Below are 19,007 nucleotides of genomic sequence, written 5' to 3'. Positions count from 1 at the left end.
ATCACTCTGGAAATTCTGTTTACTTAATTTCGATTTATTTTAATCAAAATTCTTATTTGCCACATGAAAAAATGTATTTTTCTCTTCAGGGATAATCAAATGAACAAATGAACATTGTTTTTAAAATAACGTATTTATTTAACCCAAAGTTGTGTTGACTCCTTGACAGTCTCTGATTATACCTGGAAAAAGCCCGACCAGGAAAAAGTCTGGACCTTTCAGCTCCAGGCGAAGCAGCGCCATCGGCATTGAAAATATTCAAGAAGTTCAGGAGAAAAGGTGAGCCGAGACTCCTGGACTTGTCTTTAGGGATTTTCTGCTAGAAATATTTGAACTCTGTGATAAGTTTTTATTTAATAATCAATTTCATTTGATGATTTAACAGTAGAGATACCTCCCCAAATACCCAAAAGACACCTGACAGTGGCCATGTTTCCCAAGATCCTAAGTCTGACAACTCAGATCAGAGCTCTCCAGAGGTGCTCACCACAGCCAAAAGCAGGTGTGTCAAAAGATTTAGTTGTTGGCAGAAACAAAATGTTTCACTGTTTTCAGCATTTTAGTCAAAACTGTTTAGCTGTGAAAAAGATAACCCAGAGAGTAGTTCTTACTTCTGTGGCAGGACTCCATCAATTCCTGAGGCCCATGACCTCTCCCGGTCCTCCTCCAACGCCAGCAGCTTTGCCAGTGTGGTGGAGGAGAATGAGAACGAGGCCACAGAAGACTATGACACTGGCATGGTGAGTGAGGATCAAGTCCTGTGTTCAACCGCAGCTAAGCTGACACAGTTTGCGTTGAAGTTTTAAGGCATGTTTTTCTTTCCACTGCTCCTTCCATGTCACCACAGGAGAGTTTATCGTCAGCTGGAACCCCCCACAAGAGAGACTCTTTCACCTACAGCACTTGGTTGGAGGACAACATTAGTTACTCCAGTTCCAACAGCCGTGGAAGCTCACCAGGTAAAAAAAAGCAAAATTCAAAAATGTTACAATAAGCAGCAAATGTGAAAACTTGTTACACATTTTTCTTTATTTTTTGTAAAAATGTAACACCTCCTTAATGTGACATATAAACACCTTTTTTTATTTTGTTCACATTTTATTCAATAAATGCTTGTTTTTTAGGAAAATTAAACAATAGGATAAGTTCAAAAAATAAGAGGGAAAAAGACGACAAAACAAGAACTTGGAGGTAGTTTGGACAAAAAAGGAGCTGATCTACTATCAGAAATCAAGACTTGAGCAGAGTTTCAGTGGTGAACATATAAAGAAAAGGACTTTCAGGCACAGAGTACTACAGATCTCACTTGACGAAAAAACATCATTGACCAGTGAGTCACTAAAGTTTACCTGAGAGACTTTCTGAGAAAACAAGCTTGACTTCACACCAGTGAAAGCTGGATCACAACAATGTCTTGTAAAGTCTGAAAATATGCTATATAATCTTACAGAGCTGTAGCAGAAATTAATCTCTAAAAATCCTAGATGAATCCCTTATACCTGCTCAAAAAAAGACTGAACAACTGCAGCTTTAAAACTATAAAATCAAATCTGTTTCCTATATTTGATTTTACTTTATGACAGCTGACAGAATCGCTGAAAAATTAGGCTTAAGGCTTTATTTGTTGCTGGTTTAACACTTAACTCTTTCTTCAGGTCATGGTAAACCTGACCGAGTGAAGGCGACTGATATCCGTATCAAGCTGGAGCGATCACATGATCATCAGTCCTCAGTAAGAAAAGTTTGACCTCACTCCTAAAAAGACCCATATGATCACGTCTTTCAAGAGTTTGACACCGAAGTCACTGTTGGAAAGACTTTTTTTCAGAACACCAGGGGATGACTCCAAAGCTTTTGGTTCAAGCTTTGTCTGTACTTCTCTTTTTATAAGTTAGGGAGTATGTCTAAAAAATAAACAATCAACTCAAGCTTTTTCCCAACTGTTTTCACATTTTCATTGCTTGTAGTATGTAGTTAGTTAGTGAGTTATCTTACAGGAACAATAACGTATTCTCTCTTGTGTCAGATTAATTTAGGATTGAAAATCTCAGAACCACAGTTCAGTAAGACAGAAAGAAAAACTGACAAATAAAAACCATACAATTAATTCAAAGATTGTACAAAACTGATAGTTTGAGATCACTAGGATACAGTTCATGCCAAGAATTATTTGTTGATGTTTTTTCATTCATAAAATAGCAATGTAAGGGCTAAAATGTATTTTCTGTTGATACAATAAATGTGAAATGAATGATGATTAAAGGAGATTGAGAACATAACATAGTTCTCAATAAGTAATAAATCAATGTTAATTGAAATTTGAAATGATTGACATTTGTGTATGTGACACAAAAAACACCCTCTAAACGTGGACCCTCTTGCAGAATGCTACCTTTCTGGAGACTGGCTTCCTCAAACAAAGCTGCGGTTAAATTTGCAATTACTTCACACCTTCAACGTGCGCATGAAAATGTATATAATCTGCTTCTAGTTGATATTATTGGACAGCTAAGTGCAATTTTCTCTGAATCTCAATTTGCTTTGTTATTAAACATTTTGTGCTTTCACAATGACCCTCTCTGCAGCTCTTAAATAATGTCATGCTGTTTTCTTTCTTTGTCATTTTGTGCAGAACTGTTAGGTCACCCTCTGGTTTTATCCAGGATCCCTATCTTCAGGTAAGACTTCCCTCTTTATTCCCTCATTAAAACTACTATCATTCAGGTTGTTGGGCTTTAACACAACTTTTTGTCTTTTACCTAAAGCAACCCCCATTGGTTTTCTCTCTCTGGGAGATGAAAGACATTCAGGCCCTTGCCTTGAAGATGATGAAGAGAAACAGCAGGTGGAGCTGGGTGCCTGCGGCGATTGGGTCAGAGCTTACCCAGATGCCTGAAAGACACTAGAAAAGGCCATTCACAAAGAGGGGCCAGTTTTGCACACGTTGCACACTCTTTTTCCTTCCACTCCTTTTGTTTCCCTTTTGTCGTCTGTTGCCAAGCTCCATGTGTATTTTTCTACCTTTACTTTTTACTTAAAAAACAAAAAAGCAAATTAGATATCCTAAGCAAACTCTCTTCATAAAAATATAATTGGTTAGATCTATAAGGTGAAGACAGACTTCTCTATGGAACTGGAAGGACAATAAAGACAGCTGCGAATTTACAAACTCAAGCCACAAAAATAAAAAGATGAGGTTATTTGGTGGAAAAACAGAAATAAAAGGACTCTATGACCCTAAATAGTAGCACTAAAATCAACAGTAAGAGTACCAGTACTAAAACAAACTCAAATAGCCTTAAATTTCCAAAATATTTTATTTGGGTTTCATTCTTTACTTTATTCACATGTTTGCAGGTTTTGGGACAACACTAACAGAGAAAGTCAGAAAGCAAATCTGAATGAGACAAACTTAAAGCAAAGTGTCATAAACATGGCAATATTTATCAACCACACTGTGTCACTGCCTGTATAGTCTGCTAGCATGTGAATATTGTCTCTTCTGGGGGATTAACTGTTTGTCCTTGTTGTCTGTTGGAGCGTAACCCAGTCCCATTATAATCTGAGTTGATGTTTTTTGACTTTTTTTCAAATTTCTGTCTGGTGCTCAGTATTTTTTTATTTATTGACTTGTTCCCTGTAGATGACATTGATGGCAAGTATCTATACCGCATCTCTGTGTTTACCACATTCACGATGTGTTGTATGTGTTGCTTTTGGCATAAAATATAATAATAGCACCTGTAAAGCTCTTTATGTTTCAGGGGTCAGATCTTTATTTTGTGCGGTACAGTTTGTTATGCAAAAATGACAAACTGATGTATATTTATTTGCTTTGAAAGAGGCTAAATATCTCCATTTACAACTACTGATAGTGTAAATATAGTTAGTAATATAGTGTATAATGTAAAGACCTTTTATTTTAAATATGACTGACATCTGAAAATGACTGCCATTATTTCTTGTACTCTTAATATTACATATTATTTTATTTGAAGATCCATTTTTGGAAGATGTCCAGACTATTCTGCGAACGGAAAGCTATTGCAGGATAGTCCATCCAGCTGATGGTTTCAGTTGCCTTATGTCACACACTGATGGTGTATGTGAAGCTGAAAAAGCAAATAGTTCATTCTCAGCAGGATCTACAATGAAATGAATGTTTGACTTGTTTGTTTTTATTGTAAATAAAGAACTTGAGAACTTTAAAGGCCCCTTGTTAATATTCTTGCACAATATGTTATATTTTCACATATAAATACTTTGCTCCAAGTAGAGTATGGTGAAAAGCAGCATGATAAGTATGTTTGGAAGATGAATGTTTCTGTTAGAGCATCAATCTGCTGACATTTCATTTATTTTTTTTAACAGTTAAGCCATAGAGGAGATGAACTTGTTTTGCCTTCATCATGTCTCAGCTGGGTTACTACATTTCTCTTTATCTTGGATTTAGCCAGTCATCTCTCTCACATCTCCAACATGTCCAAAATGCAGCTTTCCGTCTCTTGGTTGGGGGACGTAAGAGAAAGCACATTACACCTATTTAGCATCGCTCCACTGGGTGCCTGTGCATACAGTAGTAAAGTTAATTTTAAGATTATTTTATTCAAATAATCTTTCTCTTTATTTGCTGGCCTCAGGTTAGCTTCTTCTGAAGACACCGAGGACCATGCAGAAGCTCAGGGGGGACAGAGTCTTTGTTGCTGGAATTGGAAAATAGAATATTTATTAAATGCATGAATCAATTTTTTTTTGTATTTTGTCAGGAAAATTAACTACTTTTTTGTTATTGTAAAAATTTCCATTTAGAAATGAAAGTTCCATATCTGATCTGTTTCTTATTTGTTTTAAATGTTTTATTGTCTTTTCTTTTCCATAAGATTATGAAAAACACAAGCTTATAGTTAATAATGTTGTGAATCAAAATGAAATCAATGTGACTCCCAGCTCTCCTGGTGTTACAGTCACCTTGGCTCAGACAAGAAGATTTAATCTTAAACTCTCTTCAACATGTGTCTTAAAGACATAAGTCTTGATATCTCTTGTCATCACTTCAGGACAGCACATCTTCCTCTTCATCTTAGGATCTTCAATTGCCAATCCCCAAATTTCTGCAAAAAAAAGTTGTGAGTCATTGTTCCCAAATATCTTAATTTAACTGAAAAATCTCCGCTGAATACTGACATGCAAATCTTCCCTCTAAACCTAATGAAGGTCAGACTTAAACTTTCAGTTTATCCAACCCAACTCTTTGTCAAGACACTTGCCATGTCCTGGCTTTCATACTGATTTGCATTTTCATCAAGCCAGCACAGTGCATGATCACCTCTATAGATCATACAAAATTTTATTAAACATTTAATTTCTAATGAGCCAACACAGAACAGATATCACACCACTGTTTACCGTACTGCCTTCCTGTCTCTGCATTTTGTTTTCTTTTTGAATATGTGGAGTATGGTGTCATGGTTATTGCCTGTAATATTTTGGTGAGAGGTGCAGGGAACATCCGGTTCTCCTTGTGAGCAGTGACAGGCAAGAATTGTAGTGGGATTTTTGGTTGGAAGGTCCTATTGGGCTTTCCATTCTGTAGGCACACATCATCGATTAAAAGGCAATTAGACTGCACCAACTCCTGTTTACTTAAAGCAAAATCTACTCATTAATTTCCCTTTTAACTGAGACATTTTTTCAGTACTTCAATTGCTGCTGCGCTTTTAACTAATTCAATTTTCACTTCTTATGTTTATCAAGAGTTCAGTTGTTGTTTTTAGTTTTAGTTCGAGAGAGAGAGAAAGAGATTTTAACTTTATTTGTGACAGCGGAACCTTCTCTTCAGAGAAACAACACGCGGAATAAAAAGGTTCGGACCATAGGACGCGCAGACCGGAAGTCGGTTCTCCTAAGTCACATTGAAGATTAAACGCCGGTCGACGCAATTTTTGGTAATAAATAGCGCTTTTCCTTAAGTTGCGTTTTTTAGATCGTGGTCGCTTTTAGATGGCAACAAAACTCTTTTCACGAAAAATTAATTTCCAAGCTGTTTTAAACCTTTTATGTGCCCACAAAGCTATCGCAGCTATGTTGTTGCTGTGTTTGCCAACACGCGTGTGTGACTAGATATTGGTTAACCCAAACCTAACTAAGTTTCTCATTTGTTTATTTAAAAAGAAAAAATGACAGAATAAGACAGTTTTTAAAAGGTGAAAAAAGTACAAATTGTAATGCTTGAACACCCCAGCAGCAAGGCTCTGTTGGAAAGAAAACCTCCCCGTCGTTTGTCGCTAACAAAACCCACGATAATGTATTTGTGCTGTCGTGTTTTATCTTTGTTTTTAATAGAATTTTAGCCAAAACTGATATTTGGTCCATTATGTTTAGCATATAGAATAGAAAAAAAAGTCAAGTGTATAACTAAATCAGTGTTTTTTTTTATGTCCTCACAGGAGCAGTGATCCAATTCATTCCTAATGACACAAGACTGATCTTTTCCAGTTGAGGATGTTTGTTTCAAGGGTTTTCCCTCGGGTTGGTTTTTTACAGAGAACAATATGTAAGTATTAAACATTTCCACATTTGTTTGTTCTTGTATTCCGGTACAGATTCTTTGACTTTGATGATGGCTGCCTTTTTAACATTCTTTTGGGGGGAGCTAGTGGTGATGCTAGTACAAGTTTTTGACATTTCTTGATACATTAACTGTTGTTAAAACTATTCAAAAAAGGTTTTTCAAGAAAATGTTTACAAAACCTCATTGAAGATTAGGACACATTAAATATATACAAAGAAATAAGCCTTATTTGTTTTTCTTTGGTTTATCTAGAGTCGTTTTTTGACATTACATTTGTAAATTGTAACGAGAGAGGACGTCAACAATGAGAGGTAGTCGGTGTGTAAATATGCAGTTGTGCAAGAATGTAACAGTGCAAAAATGCAGTACTTAGGTAGAAGAGGTTAGAGGAAATGTATAACAATAAAAGCAGTAAAGAGCAGTAATAAGTAAGAAGTCCAATTTCTGACAGGGATACAGAGTCTGTGGTATTGAGTGTGGTGTGTTAATGGGTGTTTAGTTAATGTGACTGCTTGTGGGAAAAAGCTTTTCCTCAGTCTGGTTAGTCATGGACCACTAGTTGAACAGATTTGGAACTGAGTTAATGCTCTCATTGCACAAAGAGTGCCGGTGCTTTTTATTTTATTTTTTCACCTTAAATTTTATTCTTGCTCTGTTAATTTTTTTTTTTTTTTACTCCCTCATCCTTTTACTCACAGTATTGTTTGTCCTATTTTAGTTCTAAATACTGATAGTTTGTTTTTGATGTCAAAAACAATTTCAGATTCTCTCTTGTCCCTGTTGTCTCTTGTAAATGGGATGACAGATCTTCAAGTTCTTCAACTTTTCATCTTATCACATGTGTCCAGGTACACTTCAAGCCCACAAACCAAGTTTTAATGGATTTCTACAGAAGGCTCTTCCTCCTTCGAGTTCCCCAATACAACAAAAATATCAAAATTACTCAACAGCAGCAGACAACACATCTCCCCCACGATGGATCCAACTTGAGCCGGAACTGGACGAAGCCCTGGTTCCACGTAAACTGTCAGTGAGTCCTCTGGAGAGCTGGCTCTCACTCCGCTACTCCCTTCCTCCCCTGCTGGAGTCCTCTCAGCCACAGGGAGATGTAGAGCTGCTGAATGAAAAAGTGCTGCCCCCCATTTCTGTCCCTTCTTTGGACGATGGGGAGAGCCCTGCAACACCCATGAAGTGCAAAAATGTTCTGGAGATCCGACGAAGGAAGATGAATAGGCATAAATACAAAAAGCTTCAAAAGCGAACAAAATTCCTAAGGAGGAGAGTAATGGAAGGCAGGGGGAAGAAAAAACAGGTAAGTTTAACTGGACTCATCCTAATTTAAATGCCATATATGGTATATGTAAAAAAAAAAAAGAGCACATTAAAGTGAACAATTTTTGTTGTCGTGCTCAGAAAAGATTTGAAGAGGATCTTCAGAGGATCTGGATGCGAGCTGGACTCAAGAAGCCCCCAGAGGGTTGGACTGCGCCAAAGATCTTCATCAAACAGCACGGAAACCGAAGGAACTGAGATACACAAACAGCTTTTTTAGTTTATCACAATCATTCTCATTGGCTGACCTACACATACCCAACAGAGTTGACATCTATGTCATTGTTTTCTATAGAAAGCAAAAATGAGGCCAACTTTATCTAGTGTGTAGTCAAACTCTGTGTAATCAAATAAAGACATGTCTGACCTGCATGTTGTTCCTCTTTACTTCTAAGCTCTCAAAAGCTGATTCAAACAGTACTGTGAACATTTTCCATATCCTCACTGTAGATGGCAGTATTGGACAAATGCTCAAAGTTAGTGATGTAACATCTGCAGAGCTTCAACTATTTACTGCATTTAAATGTAGAATATCAACAAAGAAAATTCCAAAAATGTTAGAAATGTTAACGGGGGGCAGGATGGAGATTTTATTTTTAAAAAAGATCTGTAGACTGAAGTGCAGCTGCTTACAATCTTATTAGCATTTTTGTATTTGGGTTGTAGGAATTTGGAAAATAAGAAATTTGTGAAGGATTCTGAAACTTCACATGTACCAGATTGGCGTTTTGTAATAAGGTATACGAGTTCAGATATTGCAAAAACTGTTCGAGTGGTGAATCAACTGATTCGAGGTAACTGAGGTCAGTTTCATAGACGCATGGATTGTTATTGGATGATAGCACAGCTGAAACATAAAAAACACAATCAGGTTTTTACTGACTGGGAAAAGTTTATTTAGCCATGTAGAAAAGTATACATATGCACTGACTGAAATGTAATGGCTCAGTCTTTGCAAGAGTAAACTTCAATTATTGGGGTTGAACTAGTTAATGGACAGTGAACCATTTGTCTATCAGTGGAATTGTTAACACTATATTTAATTAAAAAAACAACAACTTTAAAGTGGTTCTAATGGGTTTTTGTAAACTAAAACATTATCTTTATGATAAGACATGGGGGCCTGCTTTCATGGATTTTTGACTGGAATGCCCTGATTTCAGTCTCGGGAGCAGTAGTATTTGCCCCATCATTACCCCAATATAATTACTTCTACCTCAACTCACCCAGGGGAGCTGCCCAGTGGTCAGAAGGGTTAAAAAGCCTTCCACTGGATACAGCTAAATGCTTTGACGCCTAAATTTATTTCCAGCTATGAAAAAAAAATCTCTAATGTTTTTTTGCTCAATTATTGGTAATTTTGGAGCTGAAATGGTTTGATACAAATATGCAACCATAGGCATCAAGGGATAAGAATGAAAAATGTTTTGGGTGATTTATGGTTCTTTGGAAAACTCAAACATGATACGACCTTTCAAAATGTGTGTGTTGGGGCCCAACAGAGAACTGTTTCCTGGAAAATGCTGTGAAATCTTTTTTTAACAAAAAAAACAAGAAAATAAAGATTTTGTACACCAAAATTCCTTGAAAAATACCATCATTTGAAAGGCTTTTTTCTGAAAGAAAGGTTAACACCTGTGCTTCCCTATAATTGGGCATGTTGATGGCTGTCCTGACCACATTTTTATCCCTCTAGTTCGTTGACCTTTTCTATGCTGAAGTCTTTGGAAGTTACTGTGCATGTTTGTGAGGAGAGCAGCAGCTCCAAACTGCTGCAGTATTAGGTTTCATGGACTTTTGGAGGTGGAGCATGTGAAGACTCCAGACTTACAGAGCATAAAAACACTGAGCTGCTGCTGCAGCTTCATGAACTTTTAAACTGCTCATCTGCTTCTTCAGTTAAGCAAAGTGCACGACCTCTGCTGCCAGCATGAAGAAGAAGATGCCACCATGTATAATTGTACTTCAGAGTAAGTATTTCTTCTAATTTTTGTCTTTTTTCCTTTGTTTTCTTTAAAGAGAAAGATCTAGAGGAATCTGTCTTTGTGCTATAATTGGATCCAGGTTAGTCATCGGGAATCTTACTGTTTGTTTCACACTGCCCTCCTGGTTTTTAGACAGATCTGTCTGCTTCTCAGCTTTAGCTTAAAGTCGGAATGTCCTTTGTGATTACTTTGTGCAAAAATCCAATTTGCATCTGTAACAGGGTCATAAAAATGACGACGCTCACTTGATGTTAAATTATTGACTGTTGACCACAATTTATCTGAGTGACACACTTTCAATGACAGCTAAACAGACACGATGAGTGAATTGCTACACTGATGACACTATCTGCTTTTAAATCAAACAAATAAACACAAGTGTTGGTCTTCATCCTGACAATATATGATGAATAAAGAGGTAAAAAAATAACTCACTGAATGTATTTAGCCAAAAAAAAAGCATTCTGCAACTATGTTTTCAAGGCATTAAAGCCTTCTTTTGAACAATGAACTAAAACTTTAGATTGTCAATATTGATAAAATGTTGTACTGTGTTTTTTAGCATTGCATAAATAGATGCTTATTACTTGAGGATTATCTAATCCCTGACCTTTTCTCATGCTCTCTTTGGTTAACATTTTTTGGTAAACACTGAAATCATTCTAGTATTCATAATAAAAATTATAGATAAAATGCTCCACTGTATAAAAGTTAGTTAGGTTTGTCGGTGCTTAGTTGTTTTCTGAATTCAGGTCCATAGATGGCGAGCTTCAGTGTAAAGCCCCATGGCTGTGATTGGGTCTTTTCTGTCGATCCAGTCTTCAGTGGCTTTAGTCCAATATGTTTCCAGTTAAATGCGGTTTGAGAGAAGGAGTCAGCACAATCCAGCAGCCAGTCATTATATGTGTCAGTAATGAGTGTTTTACCATGAGTGGGTCGGTTTGAGTCTGGGCTGCGTGGAGGAGCAGGAGGAGGAGGGGGATTTACTGCGACCATGTTTATGATCTTTGGCTCTGTTTTAATGAACAGCCACGAACAACAGGGCATGGAGAAGGTAAGAACTGATGTTTGTGGGAGAACAAACATATGGACATATTTCTACCTTTTGAGACCAAATTACAAGGTTCATATCAAGATAGTTAGTTTAGATTCGGGAAAGACCCTGCAGACTTTTGAGTACACTTTGCCTTGTGGGAAGGTGCCCACCTACTGAGACAAGACCCCGAGGAACATAAATTTAGCAGTTATGACATTTTGAATGAGATTGTTGATGCATTGCTTGCAAATAAATTGCATAGTTGTGGTTATCATATAGAATTAGAGTTTCTCATTAAGTTTACCACATAAATGTGACATATAATGTGAAATTACGGTGGGCAAGACAAAATTAAGTTGTTAAAAGTATGAATTAAAATTTTACAGATTATTTTTGCATTACAAAAAGGTCCGCCCATTTCATAGGCATCTGCAGGTACCACACATGTTTAGTTGGGGGTGGAAATGGCTTGATTGGTTTAAGAAGTCAATGGCTCTGCAACGTTCAACACTAAAAGAGCCATTCAGGCCAGTCTCTCATTAACCAGAACTTGGTAGGAGTTACAAAGTCTTGTTTTACCTATAGAGATATTTAACACCTCTTTGTATTTATGTAACCTTCTTTATGATATAAAGTACACAACTGAACTCTTAATATTCAGACATTATTAAGCAATTTGAAAATGAGAAAAGCACACACTTTCAAAAATAAGACATCCTGTGCTAAAGCTGCTGCAGTAAATATGTTTCATCCTAAAATGTTATGTAATATAAGTCAAGAAAAGCATTTCTTTATTATTTATGGATCTACTTTGGTGGACTGCAGTCCTTTTCTTTACTCACTAATGTTAACTTGAATAAACATATGACTTAATTTGTTTAACATCCAATAAAAAAAGTAGGCTATATACAAATACATGTGTTCTCCCCTCTGGACAGCAACTATCTATCTATCTATGTACCCAGGCTCTGTCCCACCAAAGTGGGGTAGCCTAGACAGGGCACCCATTCTTACCGCCCTCCTTCTCTTCCCCAAACCCTCCTCCTTCATTGTGTTATTAAAATCATTTGTTTTAAATTTATCCTAATAATTAACAGAGCAGTTTTTGAAATTTGTGCATTCTAGGGAAAACAAGGCCACTCAATTTAATATAATGTCAGCAGCAGTGACATTTTTCTTTTTTTTACAAAGTTTATCTTACTGGTATGAGAGGATCTTAGCCGTAAATTCATAAATCTAACAAACTAAATTTAAACCACAGAGCATTTTATTTTCTTCAGACAGAGAGCCACAATGGAAAGGCAAAAGAGCCACGTGTCACTCTGGAGCCACAGGCTGCAGACCCCAGTTAATCTCAGTTTTTAACTAAATACATCCACAAAACGTACCCGATAACAAAATCTGCTGGTAGCATTGATTTTTTTGCTAATTGTAAATACACTTTTTTCTCCCTTAGGTGTGTTCTCCTCCACAATCTTCTCTGTGTTTACTGGGGTACTAAAAAAAAAATCAGGGGGGTATTTTTCAGCTCATTTGCCAAATTCCTGTTTTTATCCCTGCTAATTTACAACCACATTGTTAAGTCTTAAACCAGCCTGATGAGTCAACAGCTTCTGTGTGTCTAATGAGAGACAATTACAGGGGCAGAGACACTTTGCTTTACCATCTGCAGGGAAGTTTATGCCCTTAAGTAAAGGAAACGGCTGACTTTTTCCAACATCAGGTGTCTATGCTGGAACCAAAATATGCCAATAGAGCTTAAGATTGAATAATAAAATGAAAAAATATAGTCAAATTCTCATTGTAGATAACTCTTTATATTTGTAACATAATTTAAAAGGAAACTGATCATCTATAAAGATAAATAGACACAAAAAGGTGAAGAAAAAAGAACAGTCACAGTGATTTTCATTTTTAGTGCTTTTCTAAGTTGGTATTTTACATTGAACAACAAATGTTTATTTACACTTTTCAGGGAATTAATATATTTTACAATATATTTTAAGTAGATCTTATAAAACAGATATTAATAATAATGATGAAAGGCTTTAAATAAACTACAGTGACAAACATAAAACATACCATTATTGGTTTATTGTCTCCCTTTGTAAACATTTAGGTTCCTAATAAATGAACAGCCCAGTAGAAATCTACAGGTGTTCATTGTTCATTTTCCTGGACTTCTGAAACCAAGCAGTGAAGCTAAAGTGAGCCAAAAAAAAAAGAGCCTGGTTCTTCGTCCCTTCAGGATCACGGCCCCGCAGCAAGCCATCAGCAGCCAAGATGAATAAAGGCTCTGTATGCTTTGGCAGCATGCTTCTCCGCTGCCCCTTCAGTAAACAGACAACAAAATAGCTCTGTGGGAATATGCACTGAAAACAGCCAGGACACTAAAGAAAAAAGAAAACTGAAAAAAGGGAACATTAAAAATAAATTAAACAGTAAGGATACACCGGTTCTATTTGCGTCATGCTTTTCTAGACTTTAATAGTTTGTCTGTTCCCTAAAAACATTTTTCTTTTCCAGAGTTTCCTTTTACTGTCATCAAAAACATTTATCCATTTGCTCAGATCTCATCATTGGGTGGGAGGACTGGCAGTGTTCCTCAAATCTTGATCAGTTTTTCGCCTTGCCTTTCTAAATGCAATTTAGACCATTGTGACAACAAGGGAGGGTGAATTACAGGCATTTGAAGCTAATTATCTGTTCTTTGATCTGTTTCAGTTCTTGCTGTGTTCTTCCTGCCGGGAGGTAAGACTCTTATGCAGTGAATATATATAATAGATTAGTTTCTTTTGAAGTGCACCCTGTTGATGTGTGTGTTCCTCTATTGTGTCAGCGTGGGCTCAGAGCGGCAGCAGCAGCAGCAGCAGCAGCAGCAGGCTTGGTGTTGTGGTGGAGGCCAAGAACATCACTCTCCCAGCCGGGTCTAAGGCTGTCCTTCCCTGCCACAGCACACGCATGATATGGACACACGACAGGCTCAAGGACCGTCAGAGGGTTGTGCACTGGGACTTGTTTCGAAGCACCCCAGAATATTCTGTGGAGCGAATCGTGGACATGTCACCAGGAGCTCGCTTGAGGGTCTACAACAGCTTCAACAAGGGCCGCGTTTCTATCCCAGACTCTGCCTTCAGTGATGGAAATTTCTCACTTGTCATTAACAGTGAGACTTCTTTTGTTTCTGCAGCACTATAAACACACACCATAGTCTCTCAGAATATTATGTCATGCTGTTTGTGGCTTTTCTTCTACATCCAGATGTGATATCGACTGACAAAGGAGTTTACACTTGCAATTTGCATCACCATTACTGCCAAATTCAGCAGTCCATTCAAATCCAGCTCAACGTCACCAAGTCCGGTAAGATTTCATCATGTTGTGACGTGTTCTTCCATACAGCTTATCCAGTAAAAGTGTCTTTTAAATGTCCTATTCTCTAGCTCGGAAGGAGAAGCGTTACTGGGATGGAGAGAGGACGGTATTTGTGGTCTTGTTGGGCAGCTCTGTAGTCCTTCCTTGTGTAAACCGCCGCCCGCTGTGGAGGGAGGGCCTGCTGGAGGACCAGCAGCAGGTGGCCCACTGGGATTTCCAGCCACCTGGTGTGCGCCCTGACAGAGCTGACCGACTGGTCGATCTGTACGGCTCCGGGGAGCGAAGGGATTACGGACCTCTCTTTTCACAGAAGATGAGTGTGCTCGAAGATGCTTTCACCTTAGGGGACTTTTCACTGCAAATCTCGGACTTGAAGCCTGTCGACAAAGGCCTTTATTCCTGCCATCTGCACCACCACTACTGTGGTCTGCACGAGAGGCGCATCTTCAGACTCTCCGTGGGGCCTCCCCTTCCTCTTAACCCAACTGAAGAATCAGGCGTTTTCCAGAACAACATTGAACCAAGTAAGAAAAACCCTGTTGGCAGTGGTGTGATTTCCCAGAACTGTCCAGAAATTCCCTGCATATTATTGTTTGAAGGGAAAACTGCATGAAGGGAGTTGACTGCTCTTGTTTGTTATATTTACAGGCATAGTTGGTCAGTTGAATCAGTTTCCTCCTGGCGCCAATTTTCTCCTCAGACTGCCCTACTTTTATATTTGAGCTGAGAAGGGAGGAGGCGGTGCTGAAGGAATGTAGAGGCCATCTGAGTAAAAGAAAAGAAGAAAGTTGGGAGAAATTCTTTTTGAGTCTCATTTTAGTTTAAAAGGGCAATTCATCTGGTAAAAGAATTTGCTCAAGAATTTCTCTTAAGTAAACAGATGGCGTGATCTGCTAAGACCTTGTTTCATCTTCAAGTTTATTTTGTTTTTCTGCAAAGACCTTAAAGTTGCTATGCAATGCAGTTTTTGCCACTTCATATACCTTAATAAAACCCTTCAACTTTAAATTGGCTCAAAAAGCTAACAAGTTTAAAATTCTAATCTATATTAAACTGCTCTTTTTTTCTCTAGCTTTATTTATAGCAGCTCCTGGTACACATCACTGGAAGTTCCCCATTCAAAATCCAACTTCAAACTGCATGTCATTTGTGAAAGAGTCTGTGAAATGGTGCTAACCAACAAATAGCAGTGCTTCTGTCAATAGAAGATAAACTGCATCCACTGCTGGACAGCTAAAAACAGACTTCTTGCATTTTTGCTGTTACTCCTTCTAAGCAATACAGCCGGCACACATAAAAAACTTCAATGATGGAACACCGACAACCAACTGTGCTTTGAGCTACTTTACCGTCACCCTGTGGGTCCCATGGTTTATCACAGATTTCCTGCCTTTAAGAGTCCAGAAGGTTCTCATAAAGAAACTTGTCAAATCAAAATTAGGTTTCAAGGAAGAAAAAAGTCAAGCTGAGAAAAAAAAATATTAGGTTTTGACCTTTAGACTATATTTATTATAGATGGATAAATACACAGAAAGATATTTAGCTCAAGAACATGGCAACAGTATGGATCTCCTCTTACTAAACTGTGAAGCAACAACATTTTAGGCTTAGAAAGATCATAACTAGTGTTACTTTTTTCTGTTCTTTTCATCCTAATCTTAATTTTCTCATCCTAATTTTAAATGTCTGCACTAATAGTATGTCGTGTCTTGATTAGGTTCCTCTGACAGCCTCTGCTTTGTTTCCTTGAAGTTCTGCTATCTTCTTGCAGAGGCGTGTTTGGTAGGAGTCAGAGGAAGTCTGCTACATCTGTTCAACATCTGGGTTAGATGTAACATGAAAGAGCAAAAAGGTGGGAGTGGGGACAAAGTTATGTGTTAGACCACATGTCCTCCCTCCTAAGTTGAAGAATGCGCCCTAATAGTCCTGCAAATTTAGCCGAGAAGAAATGCACACATGGGTTGTAGGCATACACTTGCTTTGAATCGACTTCAGCTCGAAGTCTTCACGCATCACTGATTACCAGTGTTGGATTAAAAGCAAAATGTTTGCACTCTCCCACGGTGGAGCTATTCACTGTAATGCTGCCATCACTCAGTCCCAGAAGAAACAGATTATTTCTTTGTTATCCCAAAGGTAACATTTTTGACAAGTCTGCAATTCAGCTGAAATCTTTATTTATTATAATGAGATTTTTTTAAGTTCATTGACTTGCAAATGATCAGTGTCCCACTGAGTTACAATTTTTTTTATCTATTTGCATCATGCGTGAAAGCCACAGTATGGCTCTGGCACTCATCTGGCCAGGTCTGCTCTGGAGTCTGACCTTATACATGTCCTTGTATTTTTATGCATATTAGGTACATTATACAATGACAGCCGATAATTAGGGACCAAGCTCCAACTGAGAAGGTGGGCAATAATGGGAGAATTTTTTTCTTCTGCTAATTGGCTGTATTTTTTTTATTAAAATATGACTACTAGTCCCCTCTTTATGTAAACATTCACAGTCAACCATTACTGATTGTGTGCACATTGAGTTCAACTATGAGCTAAAAGATTTATTTTCCATGCATGTTGGAAGCAGACTTCTGTGTTTGTGAAAAGACTCCAGAAGTCCTAAATGGAAAACTAATCCAGACACACAGACAGACCACATTACAGAATTCGGCTGTTTCCTCACGCCTTTTCTTTTTTTTCCTGGTCATTCTGTGTTTTTCTGCGGAGAAAAAAAATAACAGCTGCATGACATCAGGTCTGGAAGTCATTACTGCTGGCCAGCTTTCCAAAGCTTAACTGTCTGCTCTGCCTCCAGCTGTCCCTTACCTTTAGGAACACGTGCACATTCAAGAAAAAAGTAATGTTATGTTTGCGGAACTTCACATCCCACTTGATTTTTGATTGATTTCATGCACGAGCTGTTCGAATATGTGAAAAAAATCCTGCTGTCTCAGAGGTTCTGAGTGTTTTTTTTTCTCCTTTTTGTTCAGTCGCTTTTCTGCCTTCAGGCACAGAAGAGGTGTTGCAACACAGAGAGAGTCCACATGTCCTCAACGTTTTCCTGCCTGAACATCAAGGTCACTTTGTGCAGTATTTGGGATACATCTTGGCAACATTCTTGCTGCTTATTTTCATCGTTGTCATTATCATTGTGTTGACCAGGCGACGCAAAAAGAGAGGTACTGTACTGTGTTTATGAATTTCTCTCCCTGTTAAAGTTTTTTGTTATTTTATTAATGTACTACACAATAATTTTCCCTTACAAAACTGTGTTAACTTTCATTTGTGACAGAGCTGGAGTATGAACTGGCCAGAGCTGTAAGGTGAGAACAAACTACCTTTAAAATGTAATTATCTCCTTCATTTTAACCATAACAAAAGTAAAACTTGCTCCGATCAGAGGGAGTGTGACCACAGGAGGGGAAATAGCTTTAGACTACTCGGAGCCGAAGAGCTGCAATCAAGATCCCATGAATTCAGGTGCGGCAGAGTGAATCCATGCAGCAAGCATGCTTGAAATCTGTTAACTTAAACTGATTTCTACTGTTTTATAACATGTGTGTGTGTGCGTTTATTCACAGACTACAAAAACAACTTACTGAAAGAAAAAGACATGGCCAAAGACTGCAATAAGGGTGAGATGCTCTCCTGTAAATCATGCAGAGACTCATACCATCTGTCTGTGCTTTATTCTCCTGTTTTTTCATTCAGATTTTGATGGGAAGATGTGGAACTGAGTGCAATATTTCGAAGATGCTGCTGGCAGGTCCAGAGCAAAAACCAAAGGAGAAAATGACGGTGGAGGAAAAAAATGAAAGGAACACCAGGAAAAAAAGGCAATCCATAACAGGACAGGAGGAATGCTCCCTCTGCTGTAATCCAACGACAAGACTGTTTTTCTTTAAATTGCATTGCCAAGTTCCTTATTTTTTTAATTTCACATTTATGGTAGCATAACAACATGCTTTGATATATCATTTGTTTTTGCATTCATTTTGATGTAAAGAAGACATTATTTTTGAATCTTCCATTTACTTTTACTTTATGATGCTCACACTACTTTCATTTAGCTTTGAGGACATTCCCAGGGTAGCAAGCTAATTTCCCCCCCCATCTCTTTTTTCCTTATTTTATTGTACTGTAATCAACAAAAGGCATTTTTCAGAAGTTTATTTACTGTATGTAAACATTTTCAGGATATTTCTACTGTTAACAACTAAAATCTACTTTTAGCTTATTTCTGGTATTGCAAAATAATGTTTTCTTTTTTGCATATTTGTTCCTATTAATAAAGCATCAAATTCACAAGACATGAACTTTTAAAAACGTTTTTACCTACAGGTATTTTTCAGGTTTCAGGTGAACTGATCACTTTATCTGCAGCAGCTCAGGAAACATATTTTAATCATTCACAATATGAAAATTGCCTCAATTAACCATGTAGAACATTGAAAGTAAGGTTAATTTGACACTGAATTTTTATGCAATATTCCCCTCCAAAACGGCATTCTTGCTACAAACCTGTATAGCTGTAACTCTGTTATGTATGAGGGTGTTTTGTGTCTCCAACATAAAAAAAATGTACCTCGTCTTTGTCACAATTCCCCTGTGATTTAGTGACTAGATGAGTATGGAAAACAAAATGAATAAAAAATAGTAAGAAAGCAAGCTGCTTTTTTATGTCATTGCCTTTTTCATAAACTGTTAA

General features: G+C 37.6%; 3 protein-coding genes across 16 annotated transcripts in view; all 3 read left to right on the top strand.

Moving 5' to 3' along the window:
- The window catches only part of rap1gap (RAP1 GTPase activating protein), a 45,051-nt gene extending 40,841 nt beyond the window's left edge, over positions 1–4,210 (top strand). For 8 of the 12 annotated variants that reach the window (XM_023956782.1, XM_023956779.1, XM_023956785.1 and 5 more), the window contains 7 exons: positions 170–279; positions 383–502; positions 605–740; positions 848–959; positions 1,656–1,732; positions 2,633–2,678; positions 2,766–4,210. In XM_023956782.1, the coding sequence (XP_023812550.1) occupies positions 170–279; positions 383–502; positions 605–740; positions 848–959; positions 1,656–1,732; positions 2,633–2,641 (564 nt within the window). In that variant the 3' untranslated portion in view covers positions 2,642–2,678; positions 2,766–4,210. The remainder of the gene's footprint in view (positions 1–169; positions 280–382; positions 503–604; positions 741–847; positions 960–1,655; positions 1,733–2,632; positions 2,679–2,765) is intronic. The other 4 variants (XM_023956781.1, XM_023956790.1, XM_023956784.1 and 1 more) reach the window with 2 other exon arrangements.
- Positions 4,211–5,831: 1,621 nt separating this feature from the next.
- On the top strand, positions 5,832–8,275 carry aurkaip1 (aurora kinase A interacting protein 1). Its single transcript, XM_004070843.3, has 4 exons — positions 5,832–5,945; positions 6,447–6,553; positions 7,420–7,883; positions 7,985–8,275. The coding sequence occupies exons 2-4, from the start codon at positions 6,502–6,504 to the stop codon at positions 8,099–8,101; spliced, it is 633 nt and encodes a 210-aa protein (XP_004070891.1). The 5' UTR covers positions 5,832–5,945; positions 6,447–6,501; the 3' UTR covers positions 8,102–8,275.
- Positions 8,276–9,727: 1,452 nt separating this feature from the next.
- On the top strand, positions 9,728–18,966 carry LOC101165637 (matrix remodeling-associated protein 8). 3 transcript variants are annotated; one of them, XM_020704815.2, is made up of 10 exons: positions 9,728–9,873; positions 13,649–13,675; positions 13,764–14,090; positions 14,186–14,287; positions 14,368–14,823; positions 17,308–17,478; positions 17,592–17,622; positions 17,700–17,779; positions 17,881–17,934; positions 18,011–18,966. In XM_020704815.2, the coding sequence occupies exons 1-10, from the start codon at positions 9,834–9,836 to the stop codon at positions 18,034–18,036; spliced, it is 1,314 nt and encodes a 437-aa protein (XP_020560474.1). In that variant the 5' UTR covers positions 9,728–9,833; the 3' UTR covers positions 18,037–18,966. The 3 variants fall into 3 exon arrangements, with proteins under 3 accessions (XP_020560474.1, XP_011475764.1, XP_020560475.1); XM_011477462.3 differs by having other exon boundaries at positions 9,730–9,873; positions 17,290–17,478; XM_020704816.2 differs by lacking the exon at positions 9,728–9,873 and adding an exon at positions 10,920–10,942 and having other exon boundaries at positions 17,290–17,478.
- The last annotated feature ends 41 nt before the right edge of the window (positions 18,967–19,007 follow it).

This window comes from Oryzias latipes, chromosome 7 (assembly GCF_002234675.1).
Source record: "Oryzias latipes chromosome 7, ASM223467v1".
Lineage (NCBI taxonomy): Eukaryota > Metazoa > Chordata > Actinopteri > Beloniformes > Adrianichthyidae > Oryzias > Oryzias latipes.
The sequence above is the reverse complement of the archived record's forward strand: the minus strand, read 5'-3'. Positions and strand labels throughout refer to the sequence as shown.

Bases quoted from the DNA above. Each gene is read 5' to 3' on its own strand.
- aurkaip1 (XM_004070843.3), top strand. From the start codon at position 6,502: ATGTTTGTTTCAAGGGTTTTCCCTCGGGTTGGTTTTTTACAGAGAACA. The intron at 6,554-7,419 runs GTAAGTATTAAA...ACATGTGTCCAG, and splicing joins TTTTTTACAGAGAACAATAT to GTACACTTCAAGCCCACAAA. The intron at 7,884-7,984 runs GTAAGTTTAACT...TGTCGTGCTCAG, and splicing joins GCAGGGGGAAGAAAAAACAG to AAAAGATTTGAAGAGGATCT.
- LOC101165637 (XM_011477462.3), top strand. From the start codon at position 9,834: ATGAAGAAGAAGATGCCACCATGTATAATTGTACTTCAGA. The intron at 14,824-17,289 runs GTAAGAAAAACC...CTTTTTGTTCAG, and splicing joins CCAGAACAACATTGAACCAA to TCGCTTTTCTGCCTTCAGGC. The intron at 17,623-17,699 runs GTGAGAACAAAC...TGCTCCGATCAG, and splicing joins GAACTGGCCAGAGCTGTAAG to AGGGAGTGTGACCACAGGAG.